Genomic DNA, 12354 nt, shown 5'->3' with positions numbered 1-12354 from the left:
ACAGTATTACATATTATCATATTATCAATGAGTACTTTTGAGTAATAAGAAGTAATGTGCTAAAAATTATATAGGCATCCTAATACTAGCTAATAATTTTGAGCACTTCCTATATCTGACACCATTCTAAGCACTAGGTATAGTGACTTAATTATAAAAACAATAGGTATTATTATTATTATTATTATTATTATTATTATGCCCATTTAGGAAATGAGTGAACTGAGGCATAGAGAAGTTAATCGAACTTGTCCAAGACCATACAGCTGGCAAAAGACCCACCTGGGCTAACCCAAGCAGTCCAGCACCAGACTCTCAACCACTAGAATGTATCGCCTGGGGCTGGTGTGGTGGTGCACACATGTAAACCCAGTGACTCAGGAGGCTGAAGCAAGAAGATCACAAGTTTGAGGCCAGCCTCAGCAAATTAGCAAGACTCTAAGCAACTTAGTGAGACTCTGTCTCAAAATAAAAACTAAAAAGGGCTGGGATGTGGCTCAGTGATAAAGTACCCCTGGGTTCAATCCCTAGCACCAAAAAAAGTCACTTGGGGGGTGGGGGGGTCACAGCAGAAATTTGAACCTGAGATGTCTGACTCTAGGAACAATACTATCCAACATTCTATTCCCATACCTGATAATTAGATTAACTGACATTTAGATGAGATGGACTTAAATGTAATTCTCACTCTGCACATGAAGAGGGGAAGAAGGTGAAAGCTATGCCAAGTGCCCAATTCAGACACTTTCTTCTACCTCCCTTTCTTTATCAGTTGAAACTTACTTCTCACCTCTACCATCTAGCTTGCCTAATTCAGTCAACTTCCAAAGCACTTTACAAATATTTTTTCAAATACTATGTACTAGCATTATTTTTTCAAATAATATGTACTAGGATACATTCTGTTGTGCATGGAATGGGCTGTTTTCAAGCTCAAGGACAGAGACTGTGCCCATTCCAGGCCCTGGCCCTAACACTGACTTGATCAGTTAAAGATCTGTCTCTACAAGCAGATCACTGCACACCCACCCCAGGATTGCATGCCATTGTTCGTCTAATGACAATCTTGTACACTGACTTGTAACCACAAGGGCAGGGACCCTCTATGTTGTTCCTCCCTACCTCCTGGCCTAGTGTTCAGCACCCAGGAAGCCATCTGTACACATATGTTGAGTGAACAAAGATCAGATGCTTAAAGACCCAGCAGGGTATAAGTTTATAAAGAAAAGTTTTATGCTTACCTCAATAACGCATATTTGGGGCTCTTCCTTATTACCATCCACAGGCACCTTGGCTTGGTTCATAACCCATTCTTGGATAGCATCAGTAATGTGGGGGACAACTGCAAAAAAAAAAAAGTAATAACAGCTTATTTCACACTCAAGAGAAAGGGAAGTACTTTAGACCTCTCAGGTGATCTGAAAGTCACCTGTCAAATTAGACAAGCTGCAGGTCTCATGCTTCCTTTATTGAAAGGAGCAGGTACTGATGTAATTTAGGTTGAGTCACCTAAATGTTAGGCCTTTTCTTTTGAAACTGACCAGTCACAGAGAACAAGACACAGAAAGTACAAGTGGCATCTGTGATGAAACTAGAAAACACCTATAATGCCTACTAAGAACCATGCAATGAGGGATGCCAAGCAAGCTGAACGCTAGACTCCACTGGGAAGGACACCCAGCTGGGGCACCAGGGGAGGCCACCAAGGTCCACTTCAAGAGCATGAGGGAAGCCTACCCACTGACCAGGGACCCCTGCAGGGGTGAAGAGGCCCATGACTGTTAATGTCAGAGGAAGAGGTCAAAGGGTGCATGTTCACCTACACTTGAAACCCAGGGGTCCCATAGGAGGTGAACAGGCCTAAAGTTGCTGGTCTCAGCTTTGAAGAAACAAAAAGGTGACATGTCCACAGGTTCACAGAGACTCAACCTCCTAACTTGATGCAGGAAGTAGAAACGATGGAATCTGGGAGGCTGAAATGAAGGAACAAGGAGTTCCAACTAGCCCTTAGGCTACTTTGAATGAGAAAGTTGCCTGATTGGTGAACTGGGAACCATCCACTGCGCATGTGCGCAGTGGGCCTCCACCTGGAGGCTAAGGAGTCAGAGCTCACAGGGCCCAAGTCAGGAGCCTTGCTCTCTCCCATCTTTGGGATGTGGCAAGTGTGAGGCAGCAACTCCACCTCCAATGGATCTTCCCAAGACTGTCACTTGGGGAAAAAAAAAAAACCACCTCAGAAGCACAATTTAGCTGAGGTCTAAGCACACTGCCCAGTTTCACAGCTGATCTTCTGATCTCCAACTGTCTACTGCTCAACTGACTCCAACTTGAAAATGATTTAAAGGGGATGGGAATTTTCACCTCCATAGGAAAATAAGGATACAAAACTCTAGAGGGGAGCTGGGGCTGTAGCTCAGTGATAGAGCGCTTGCCTAGCACATGTGAGGCACTGGGTTCGATTCTCCGCACTGCATATAAATAGGTAAATAAAGATTAAAAAAAAAAAACTCTAGAGGGTACCAAAAGGGTTCCTTCTAAGACAAAATAGAATCATCCCACCCAGGAAAAGGGTTAGAGAAAAAAAAATGTCAGGAATCTGCAGATGGTGCTGCCTGACACTCCAGTTCAATCCTTCTATCCCTCCCCAGTGCTACTCCTCTTCAAACGGGCGTGATCACCATCCATGCAAATTATAAGAAAAATGAAGGATATATTAAAATACAGATACATTAAATAAAACACAAAAATAAGCTTTCCAATTAAAAAATAATTAAATGGTTCTCTGTAGATTTTCTGAACCAAAGCCGAAAGAGAGGGAAGAAGGGATGGGCTAAGGGGAACAATGACATTATTTTTGAAAAAAAGAAAAAAGAGGAGGAGGAGGAGGAGAAAAGAAACACTGATGAAAATAAAATCAGTAACATGGGGGGAGGGGTAAACTACATTTTTATGGAAAAGGAAAAAAAAAACAGACTTCAAAAGGATTTGAATTTATGGAGCTTGGGGCCCAAGACATTTTTGCTCTATTTTTGAGCAGCCTGCTTGCTGGTTCTTGACACACAGGGTTCCATATTGCGTATGGCATACCTTGAACTGTTCTCCCCAAGTAATCACCACGCCTCTCTTTATTGATCACATGCTGATATATCTTCCCGGTGGTGATGTTGTTGTCTTTATAAAGGTTAATATCCAAGAATCTTTCATAATTTCCAAGATCTAAATCAACTTCTCCACCATCATTTAAGACAAATACTTCACCTAGGATAAAAGGCAACGTAGAAATTGATTACTTTTCCAAAATGGACACATTTTTATTAAAAAGCTGGTAAAAACTGTATTTATTAGCCGTATTCTACTACCATATCCTTATTTTAATGGGGAAATTTAAAATTTCGATTATATCTATGAAAATGCATTAGAAAAATTCTGGAATTCTATCATAGTATCTTTTTAGTTGCACTGAAATTCTGTCTTCGAGATTTAGCTTTTCCAAACTCCTCAGGTACCACTTGAAAAGAGAATTTTAAAACAGCAATTTTGAAAACAAATAGCAATTTACTTCAAGGCAACTATATCCTGGTCTCTGGAATTGGCATAAGGATATTCTCCTCGATTGTCATCTGGTTAAAGCCACTATTAGATGGTAGACAACAAAGTCACAAAGGTCCATGGCTAGCCCATGGGAAAACTGTGAAATTAGGAAAAAGACCAGTGTGTGTACAATAAGCCACCTGCACAACAGCATTGTGACAAAGAATCTAGATATGGACTTTGTCACACTGCCTTTACTACTGGGTAGTCTCTGGATCTCCACTGTCACTTGAGGGTACTAATTGGGAGTTAGATGTTCTAAAGGCATCTTGTAAGAACTGAACCTCTCCCTAATCAAGAAACTCTCCTTTACTCCTACTGCTAGATGTTCACAACAAAAAATGACGGCTGCCTAGTTTAGGAACCTAATCAAAAACTTCATTTACATCTTCTTCATAAAATACATAAGTGTGTCTGGGAAGATGAACTTAAGGATCAAAGAACACAACATGAAATTTAAATATTTTTATATTTTCCAAATTCCAGTTCAAGTTCAAATTCTACTCTCTCATATTCACCAGGAATCACCAATTGATGGAAAAGTATCCCCCCTTTGATCTGTGTTCTTAACTTCCAACACATTCTTTGGGGGATGGGGATGGGAGTGCACAACCTCCGAAATTTCTTCAATTACTTCACATTAAATCCAGGTTGGCAAAACTCCATGTATATGTCAAAGTCTCAAATGTCTAAATTACCAAATGTTAAAAATATGCACATATTATATTCTTAGAAAAGAAAGATGAACTATAAAAACAGTTTTTTTAGATATGTCATATAATAAAAATTCCAGTAGATTTTATCTTGACAAAGACACTGAAGTTAATTTGGAAGAAAAATAGGTGAGATTACCAAAACCAAAAAAAATGAATATACCCTGTAAAGAATCCTAGTGAGGATGGACAAAGTGGCACACACCTGAAATCCCAGCAGCTCAGGAAGCTGAGGCAGGAGGATGGAAAATTCAAGGCCAACTTGGGCATTTAGCAAAATCCTGTCTCAAAATTAAAAGTAAGCACCAGGCATGGTGGTTCACTCCTATAATCCTAGCAACTTGGGAGGTTGAGGCAAGAGGATCCCAAATTCAAAGCCAGCCTTCAGCAACTTAGCAAGACGCTTTTTCTTTTATTTATTTATTTACTTACTTATTTACTTTTTACATTAATCTACTCACACAGTCATGGCAGCAAGACCCTTTTTCTAAATAAAAATTAAAAAGGGTCGTTGGGCTGGGGTTGTAGCTCAGTGGTAGATCACTTGCCTAGCATGTGTGAGGCACTGTGTTCAATCCTCAGCATCACAAAAAAAAGAAATAAAATAAAGAATGTTTGAAGCATGATATTCCCTTAAAAATGCCCCCCCCTTGGGGAATTGTTGCTCAGTGATTAGGCACCCCTGGGTTCCATCCCCAGTATCCAAAAAAAGAAAGAAAAAGAAAACAAGTAACCTCCAAGTCTCCCAACTTAGAAAACATATTTATTTCTCCCTCATGAGGGGCTGTGGGTTAGTTGAGAGTCTATTCTTTATGTCTCCTCTTTCCAGGACCCCTGATGAATAAGAAATCCGTACACAGAGCAAGCTGTTCTCATGGCAGATGGCAGAAGCACAAGAGAAACTGAACCAAATCGTGCATCTGCATTTAACATTTCTCCTTCGACAAGGCATGTCACATTTGCTAATGTCTCAAAGGGCAAAATAAATCACATTGCCAAAGAGAATGACCAATCTCTTCCATTAGCCTAGAACTAAAGGAATTTCAGTTTTAAAGCCTGGAAGGTTCCAAACAAAACAGGAGAAGTTAGCCACCCCAAGTGGCCAAAGTCTAACGTCTAGAGGTGGGAAACTTACTCCACAGAAGGATGTTGGGTGATCTATTCAAACAAAAATACAATCTCTAGACTTGAGTAAGTCATTCACAAGATCAAAAATCAAAGAAATCTAAATTAAAACAACAAAATATTTTTTGTTTTACTGTCATGTTAATAAAGTTTAAAAATAATATTCAGCAAGGAGATAAAGAAATTGACATTGTTTCACGTATGGTGCAAATTCACAGTCCTCATCAGAAAATCCTTGGGAACAAGATGGATGTTGGAATTTGAACTTTTTGGGATTATGGAATTATAGAACATGTCCTATATATTAGAAAATACTCCATAGTTGCTGAGTGTGGTGGCACATGCCTGATATCCCAGCAACTCGGGAGGCTGAGACAGGAGAATTGCAAGTTCAAAGCCAGCCTCAGCAACTTAGCAAGGTCTTCGGCAATTTAGTGAGACCCTGTCTCAAAATAAAAAAAGTAAAAAGGGCCAGAGATTTGGCTCAGTGGTCAAGGGCCCCTGGATTCAATCCCTAGTACCAAAAAGAAAGAAAGAAAAATACCCAATGGGCTATGGGTGTAGCTCAGTGGTACAGTGCTTGCCTCCATGCTCAAGGCCCTGAGTTCCATCCCAGGCACTGCCAAAAAAGAAAGAAAGAAGGAAAGAAAGAAAGAATAATACCCCCATAATCAAATACATTACAAATTAAATAAAGTGAAATAAAATCTATAAGGCTGGTAATATAGCTCAGTTGTTAGAGTGCTTGCCTCGATTGCAACAAGGCCCTGGGTTTGAACCCCAACACCACAAAACAAAAAAAAAAAAAAAAAAAAAGAAAGAAAAGAAAAGAAAAAAATCTATAGCCACAAACATATAAAGAGTTTTCAGAAATTTTGACTGCCAGGCATGGTGGTGCACACCTATAATCCCAGCCGCTCTAGAGGCTGAGGCAGGAGAATCACAAGTTCAAAGCCAGCCTCAGCAACTTAGCAAAGCACTAAGAAACTCAGCAAGACCCTGCCTCTAAATAAAACACAAAAAAGGGCTGGGGATATGGCTCAGTGGTTGAATGCTCTGGGTTTAATCCCTGGTACAAAAAAAAAAAAAAAAACCCACTACAAATAGCCATAAATTTACAAAGTATTTTAAATTCTCAGAACTTTTCAGACTTCAGAGTTGAAGACAAGGGATAGTGAACCTAAAAACCTTTAGCAATATACATTCTGTGGGCTGGGGCTGTAACTCAGTGATGGAGACTTGCCTAGCATGCACGAGGCCCTGGGTTCCATCCCCTGCACTGGAAAAAAGAACAAAATATGCATTATGTATTAAAAGACTGAAAAACATCCTTACTTTTCAAATCAGAACTTTATGCACCTAGAAATGCATGCTTAAAAAATTAAATCTTATAGATTTCTATCATGGTGTTGTTCACAATGTCAATGAATTAGAAATCATTTACTGTTATTATATAGGTTCTGTGCAGTGTAGAATATATAAATATGTCCATAGTATATTAAATTTTAAAAATTAGATTAAAAAGTATTGCGGCTGGGCACAGTGGCCCACATCTTTAATCCCAGCTACTAGAAAGGTCAAGGTAGGAAGAACACAAGCTCAAAGTTAGTCTAAGCAATTTAGCAAGACCCTGTCTCAAAATAAAATAAAAAGGGCTGGGGATGTAGCCCAGTGGTAGAACACTGCCTAGCATGCATGAGGCCTGGATTCAATCCCCAGTACTACAAGAAAAAAAAAGACACAAAAAGATATTATAACTGTAAAATTCAACTAAATTCAAAGTTTAAATGAAAGTTCAAAACCACGAAAAATTAGCTGGGCTTGGTGGTGCACTTGTAGCCCCAGCTATTTAGGAAGCTGAGGCAGGAAGATTGCTTCAACCCAGGAGTTCAAGGCCAACCTGGACAACTTAACAAGACCCTGTCCCCGCCCCCACCCCACCCCCCAAAAAAGCAAAACTAATGCACAGTGTCAGAAGACATGATAGCAGTTTTCTTGGGAGTTTGGGATTGAGAACAAAGGACACAAACAGGATTTCTGTTCCTTGATCAGAGACTGGTTATATAATAGGTTCATTTAGTGAATATTCATCAAATATTCATCAAATCAGGACTTATGATTATGCATTTTTCTGCTTATATGCAAAAAAAAAAAAACAATTTTTAAAAAATGTTTTCTTGGGCTGGGGATATAGCCCAGTTGGTAGAGTGCCTGTGTAACATTCACAAGGCCCTGGGTTCAGTCCCCAGCACCACCCAAAAAAAAAAAAAGTTCTCTCTCATATGCAGAAACTAGAGCAAAATAAGGGGTAAAAAGCGGGGAACCCCATGAAGAAAGAAGGGAGATCAATGGAATAAAGGAATAAAGGAGATCAGTAGAATAAAGACAGGTGTGGTGGCACACACCTGTAATCCCAGCAGCTTAAGAGGCTGAGGCAGGAGGACTGCTAGTTCAAAGCCAGCAGAAAGCAAGGTGCTAAGCAATTCATTGAGACCCTGTCCCCTGTCTCTAAATAAAATACAAAATAGGGGGGCTGGGGATATAGCTCAGTTGGTAGAATGCTTGCCTCGCATGCACAAGGCCCTGGGTTCAATCCCTAGCACCACCAAAAAAAAAAAAAAAATACAAAATAGGGCTGAGGCTCAGTGGTCAAGTGCCCCTGAGTTCAATCCCAGTGCCAAAATAAATAAATAAATAGATAAATATAAGGAAGACCAGTAGAGGAGAGGAAGAGAAGGAGGGGAGGGAGAGATAGTGGGGACTGAAATGGAACAAATTATATTCCATGCATGTATGATTATGTCAAAATGAACTCAAATATTATGTATAACTATAATGAACTAATGAAAACATGAAAAAAAAACTATGTAAAGGTTCATACCTTTTTTGGTAATTAATATATACATCAAAATGTCAACATTAATAATAGTTACCCCAGGCAGTGGGAAATGTTAACAAATATATAACCTTTTCGATAAAATAAAACAAAACATAATCCATAGCAGAAGACACAATGTTCTAAAAGGGTTGGCTAACTTGGAATGTTATCAGTAATCTGAAATACTATCAATGACCATAAGCACATCGACACATTCCTAAGGCCTGACCCAGCAAGCCTACTTCTGGAACTCTGTCCTAAAGAAACAGATCAAAATACAAGAAAGAAATGCAGTTTAGTGCAGTGCTTTATAAAGAAGGAAATGATCCTTTCATACCGTGTTCGTAAGGTGAAAAAGTCCCTGCATCAATGTTAATATAGGGGTCGATTTTGATGGCAGTAACTCGGAGTCCACATGATTTGAGAATCGTCCCAATGCTGCTGGCAATGATTCCTTTACCAATGCCGGAGATGACCCCACCAGTAACCAGGATATACTTCATTGGTGAAGAGTGGCTGGTTGCCAGCACCCAGGTATAATCTGACAGGCAATAAAATTAATAGTCAAGGAAGAGAAACATTTTCTCAAAGTATCAAAGTGCATTAAACTAGAATTTCAAAAGCACATAGCATTGCATTTTTCTACTTGAACTAAATACCCAAAACTTTTGTGTAATCTAGTGGGCTTTTAATTGTTGTCACTATACAGAAAGCTGAAGGCTGGGGATATAGCTCAGTTGGTAGAGTGCTTGCCTTGCATACACAAAGCCCTGGGTTCAATTCCCAGTACCACCCAAAAATTAAAAAAAAAAAAAAAAAAAAAAGAAGTCAGAAAGCAAAGTGGCTGGCTCTGTACCTTGGCCAAATGTATCACAAGAAATCAAATTTATCTGGGAATCAGAGGCATAGTAAAATGTTTACAAGTTCAGACTCTAAAGTCAGACAGATCTATACAAGCTACACATAGGCAAGTATTTGTCCTTTCTATGTCTGCTTCTTTAAAAAAAAATTTAGTTGTATATGGACACAATATCTTTATTTATTTATTTTTATGTGGTGCCGAGGATCGAACCCAGTGCCTCACACATGCCAGGCAAGTGCTCTACCACTGAGCCACAACCCAAGCCCCCATGTCTGCTTCTTCATCTGTGAAATGGAATAAAGATACCAAACGCTTGGAATATTATTTGATGCTAAAAAGAAATAAGTTATCAGGCTGGGGCTGTAGCTCAGTGGTAGAGCATCTGCCTTGCATGTGTGAGGCAATGGGTTCGATCCTCAGCACCACATAAAAATAAAGATATTGTATCTACCTACAACTAAAATAAATAAATAGAATAATTCTTCTCTCTCTTGCAAACTTATCCTGGTTTAAAAAAAGAAAGAAAAAGAAATGAGCTATCAAGCCCAGAAGACATGGAAGAATTTTAAATGCATGTTAAAAAGTGAAAGAAGCCAATCAAAAAAAGCTACACACTGTACGACTTCAACTATATGACATTTTGGAACAGGCAGAACTACAGCAACAGTAAAAAAGATCAGTGGTTGCCAGGGAGTAGGAGGGAGATAGGGATGAATAGGCAGAACATGAGGGATTTTAAAGGCAGTGACACTAATCTCTGTATGATATGATAATGGTGAATACATGGCATTACACATTTGTCATGACAAAGATTCTTTGCTTGGCCAAACTTCTGAATATTCTGTACACTTCCATGTAAAGCCAGTTTTAGCAAAGAACCCTGCTAAGTTCATTTAGCAAGAACACTGCACCCTCAATATTTGATCATCATTGATATCTGATCAGAGTCCTCATTCTGTGCCATCTCCCATGTGATGTGTGATCCTAGTCTGTCTCTTACTGCTGTTATCTTCTTTTTCCCATCCACTGGCCACTATGCCCCAATACCCTGCTCCTCAGGTATAAATCCCCCCTTTTCCGTGCTATATTTGGAGTTGAGCCCAATCTCTCTCCCCCGATTCCAGACCCCATTGCAGTGGTCCCTATACCTATTGCAATGGCCCTGAAAAAACTCTTCTTATAGTGCTTTAACAAGTGTCATTGAACATTTTTTTTTTCTTTAACAATTAAGGTACCATGGCTCAGATAGGATCAGCTTCATCATTGGTTCCCTGAGCCTCTCACCCAGGACCCAAAGTAAGTGCCTTTGCAGGCTTTGTCTTCACCCTTTTTTATAAAAAAAAAAATTATTTTTTTAGTTTTCGGTGGATACACCATCTTTATTTTTTTTTTAAGTCTATGCAGTTTTTTTTTTTAAAGAGAGTGAGAGTGAGAGAGAATTTTTAATATTTATTTTTTAGTTCTCGGTGGACACAACATCTTTGTTGGTATGTGGTGCTGAGGATCGAACCCGGGCCGCAAGTAGGCCAGGCGAGCGCGCTACCGCTTGAGCCACATCCCCAACCCTGTCTTCACTCTTGATTGACTAATCTGGGATTCATTCATCCGCGAGTCAGAACCATTGACTTACTGTTACTGGCTGCTTTCACACTAGGGTGGCACAGTTGAATCTTGTGCCAACAGAGACATTCTGTCCCACAAAGCCTGAAATATTTATTACCTGTCTTTTACAGAAAACATTTTCTGATGCCTGATGTTATGGGGAGGACATAGAGTAAAAGCTTAAGATTTGAGGCCGGGAGTGTAGCTCAGTAGTAGAGCCCATGCCTAGCATGCAAGAGGCCCTAGGATCCATCCTCAGTGCCAATAAAAAAAACAAAGTTGGCTATTAAATGTAAAAAAATAAAATAAAAAACACTTATTTCATTTATTTATATGTGGTGCTGAGGATGGAACCCAGGGCCTCGCACATACCAGGCAAGCCCTTTACCACTGAGCCACAACCCCAGCCCCAGCTATTAACTATTAACATCTTTTTTGCTTTTTGATTATTGTTGTTGTTGTTTTCCAGTGCTGGAGATGGAACCCAGGGCCTCTTGCTTGCTAGGCAAGTGCTGTACCACTGACCTACACCCCCCATTTATGATTATTTATTATTATACCTTATTATATTATTATGAATATATCCATTTTAACTAAGAGTGCTGAACATAATCTTTTTCATTACTCAGTTTTACTACTGAAGAATATCCAAGCCAGGTGTGGTGGCACAAGCCTATAATGCCAAAGACTTGGGAGGCTCAGGCAGGAGGATCCCAAATTCAAGGTCAGCCTGGGCAATTTAGCAAGACCCTGTGTCAAAAAAAATGTTTCTTAAAAAACTGGGGGTTGTGGCTCAGTGGTAGAGTGCTTGCCTTGCATGTGTAAGGCCCTTGATCCTCAGCACCACATAAAAATAAAATATTGTGTCCATCTACAACTAAAAAAAATTAAAAAAAAAAAACACCTGGGGGTAGCCAGGCGTGATGGGACATGCCTGTAATCCCAGTGGCTCCAGAGGCTGAGGCACGAGGATCACAAATTCAAAGCCAGCATCAGCAACTAAGGCACTAAGCAATTCAGTGAGACCCTGTCTCTAAAATACAAAATAAAACTGAGAATATGGTTCAGTGGTTGAGTGGCCCCCAGTTCAATCCCCAGAGCAAAAAAAAAAAAAGAACCGAGGCTATAGCTCAGTGGTAAAATATCCCTGGATTCAATCCCCAGTACCCCCCCAAAAAAAATCCAAATAGGAAAATTAAAAGAAAATATGTTAGGCTGGGGTTGTGGCTCAGTGGTAGAGCACTTGCCTAGCACATGTGAGGCACTGGGTTCGATCCTCAGCACCATACACAAAACAAAGAATTATGTCCATCTACAACTAAACATTTTTTTAAAAAAGAAAATATGTCCTAAGGATTTTTTCTTTTTCTGCTGTTGTCTGATGCAAATGTTTAACAAGTCCAATATCTTGATTTTCTTTAAGTACCATCATTTTCCTTTGAGTGTATGCAGAGGCCATCTGCTCTTGTAATTTTACCAGTACAACAAAGTAGTTCCTTAATGATATTATTTGTGTAGTTGTGGCAGGCAAATGGGCAATTCCTTGAGACTGCTAATATGAAATTACAACTGCCAAAAAAGAG

The 12354-nt window shown here is 39.5% G+C and overlaps 1 protein-coding gene across 3 annotated transcripts in view; it reads right to left on the bottom strand.

Annotated features, from left to right (window-relative positions):
- Ctps2 (CTP synthase 2) overlaps nucleotides 1–12354 on the bottom strand; it is a 100085-nt gene that overhangs the window by 83580 nt on the left and 4151 nt on the right. For all 3 annotated transcript variants that reach the window (XM_026396718.2, XM_077793774.1, XM_026396716.2), the window contains exons 2-4: nucleotides 8645–8848; nucleotides 3088–3258; nucleotides 1242–1342 (exon numbers count right to left, since the gene is read on the bottom strand). In XM_026396718.2, coding sequence (XP_026252503.1) covers nucleotides 1242–1342; nucleotides 3088–3258; nucleotides 8645–8810 — 438 coding nt within the window. In that variant the 5' untranslated portion in view covers nucleotides 8811–8848. The remainder of the gene's footprint in view (nucleotides 1–1241; nucleotides 1343–3087; nucleotides 3259–8644; nucleotides 8849–12354) is intronic.

The sequence above is a fragment of the Urocitellus parryii genome, chromosome X (genome assembly GCF_045843805.1).
Source record: "Urocitellus parryii isolate mUroPar1 chromosome X, mUroPar1.hap1, whole genome shotgun sequence".
Classification (NCBI taxonomy): Eukaryota; Metazoa; Chordata; class Mammalia; order Rodentia; family Sciuridae; genus Urocitellus; species Urocitellus parryii.
The sequence above is the reverse complement of the archived record's forward strand: the minus strand, read 5'-3'. Positions and strand labels throughout refer to the sequence as shown.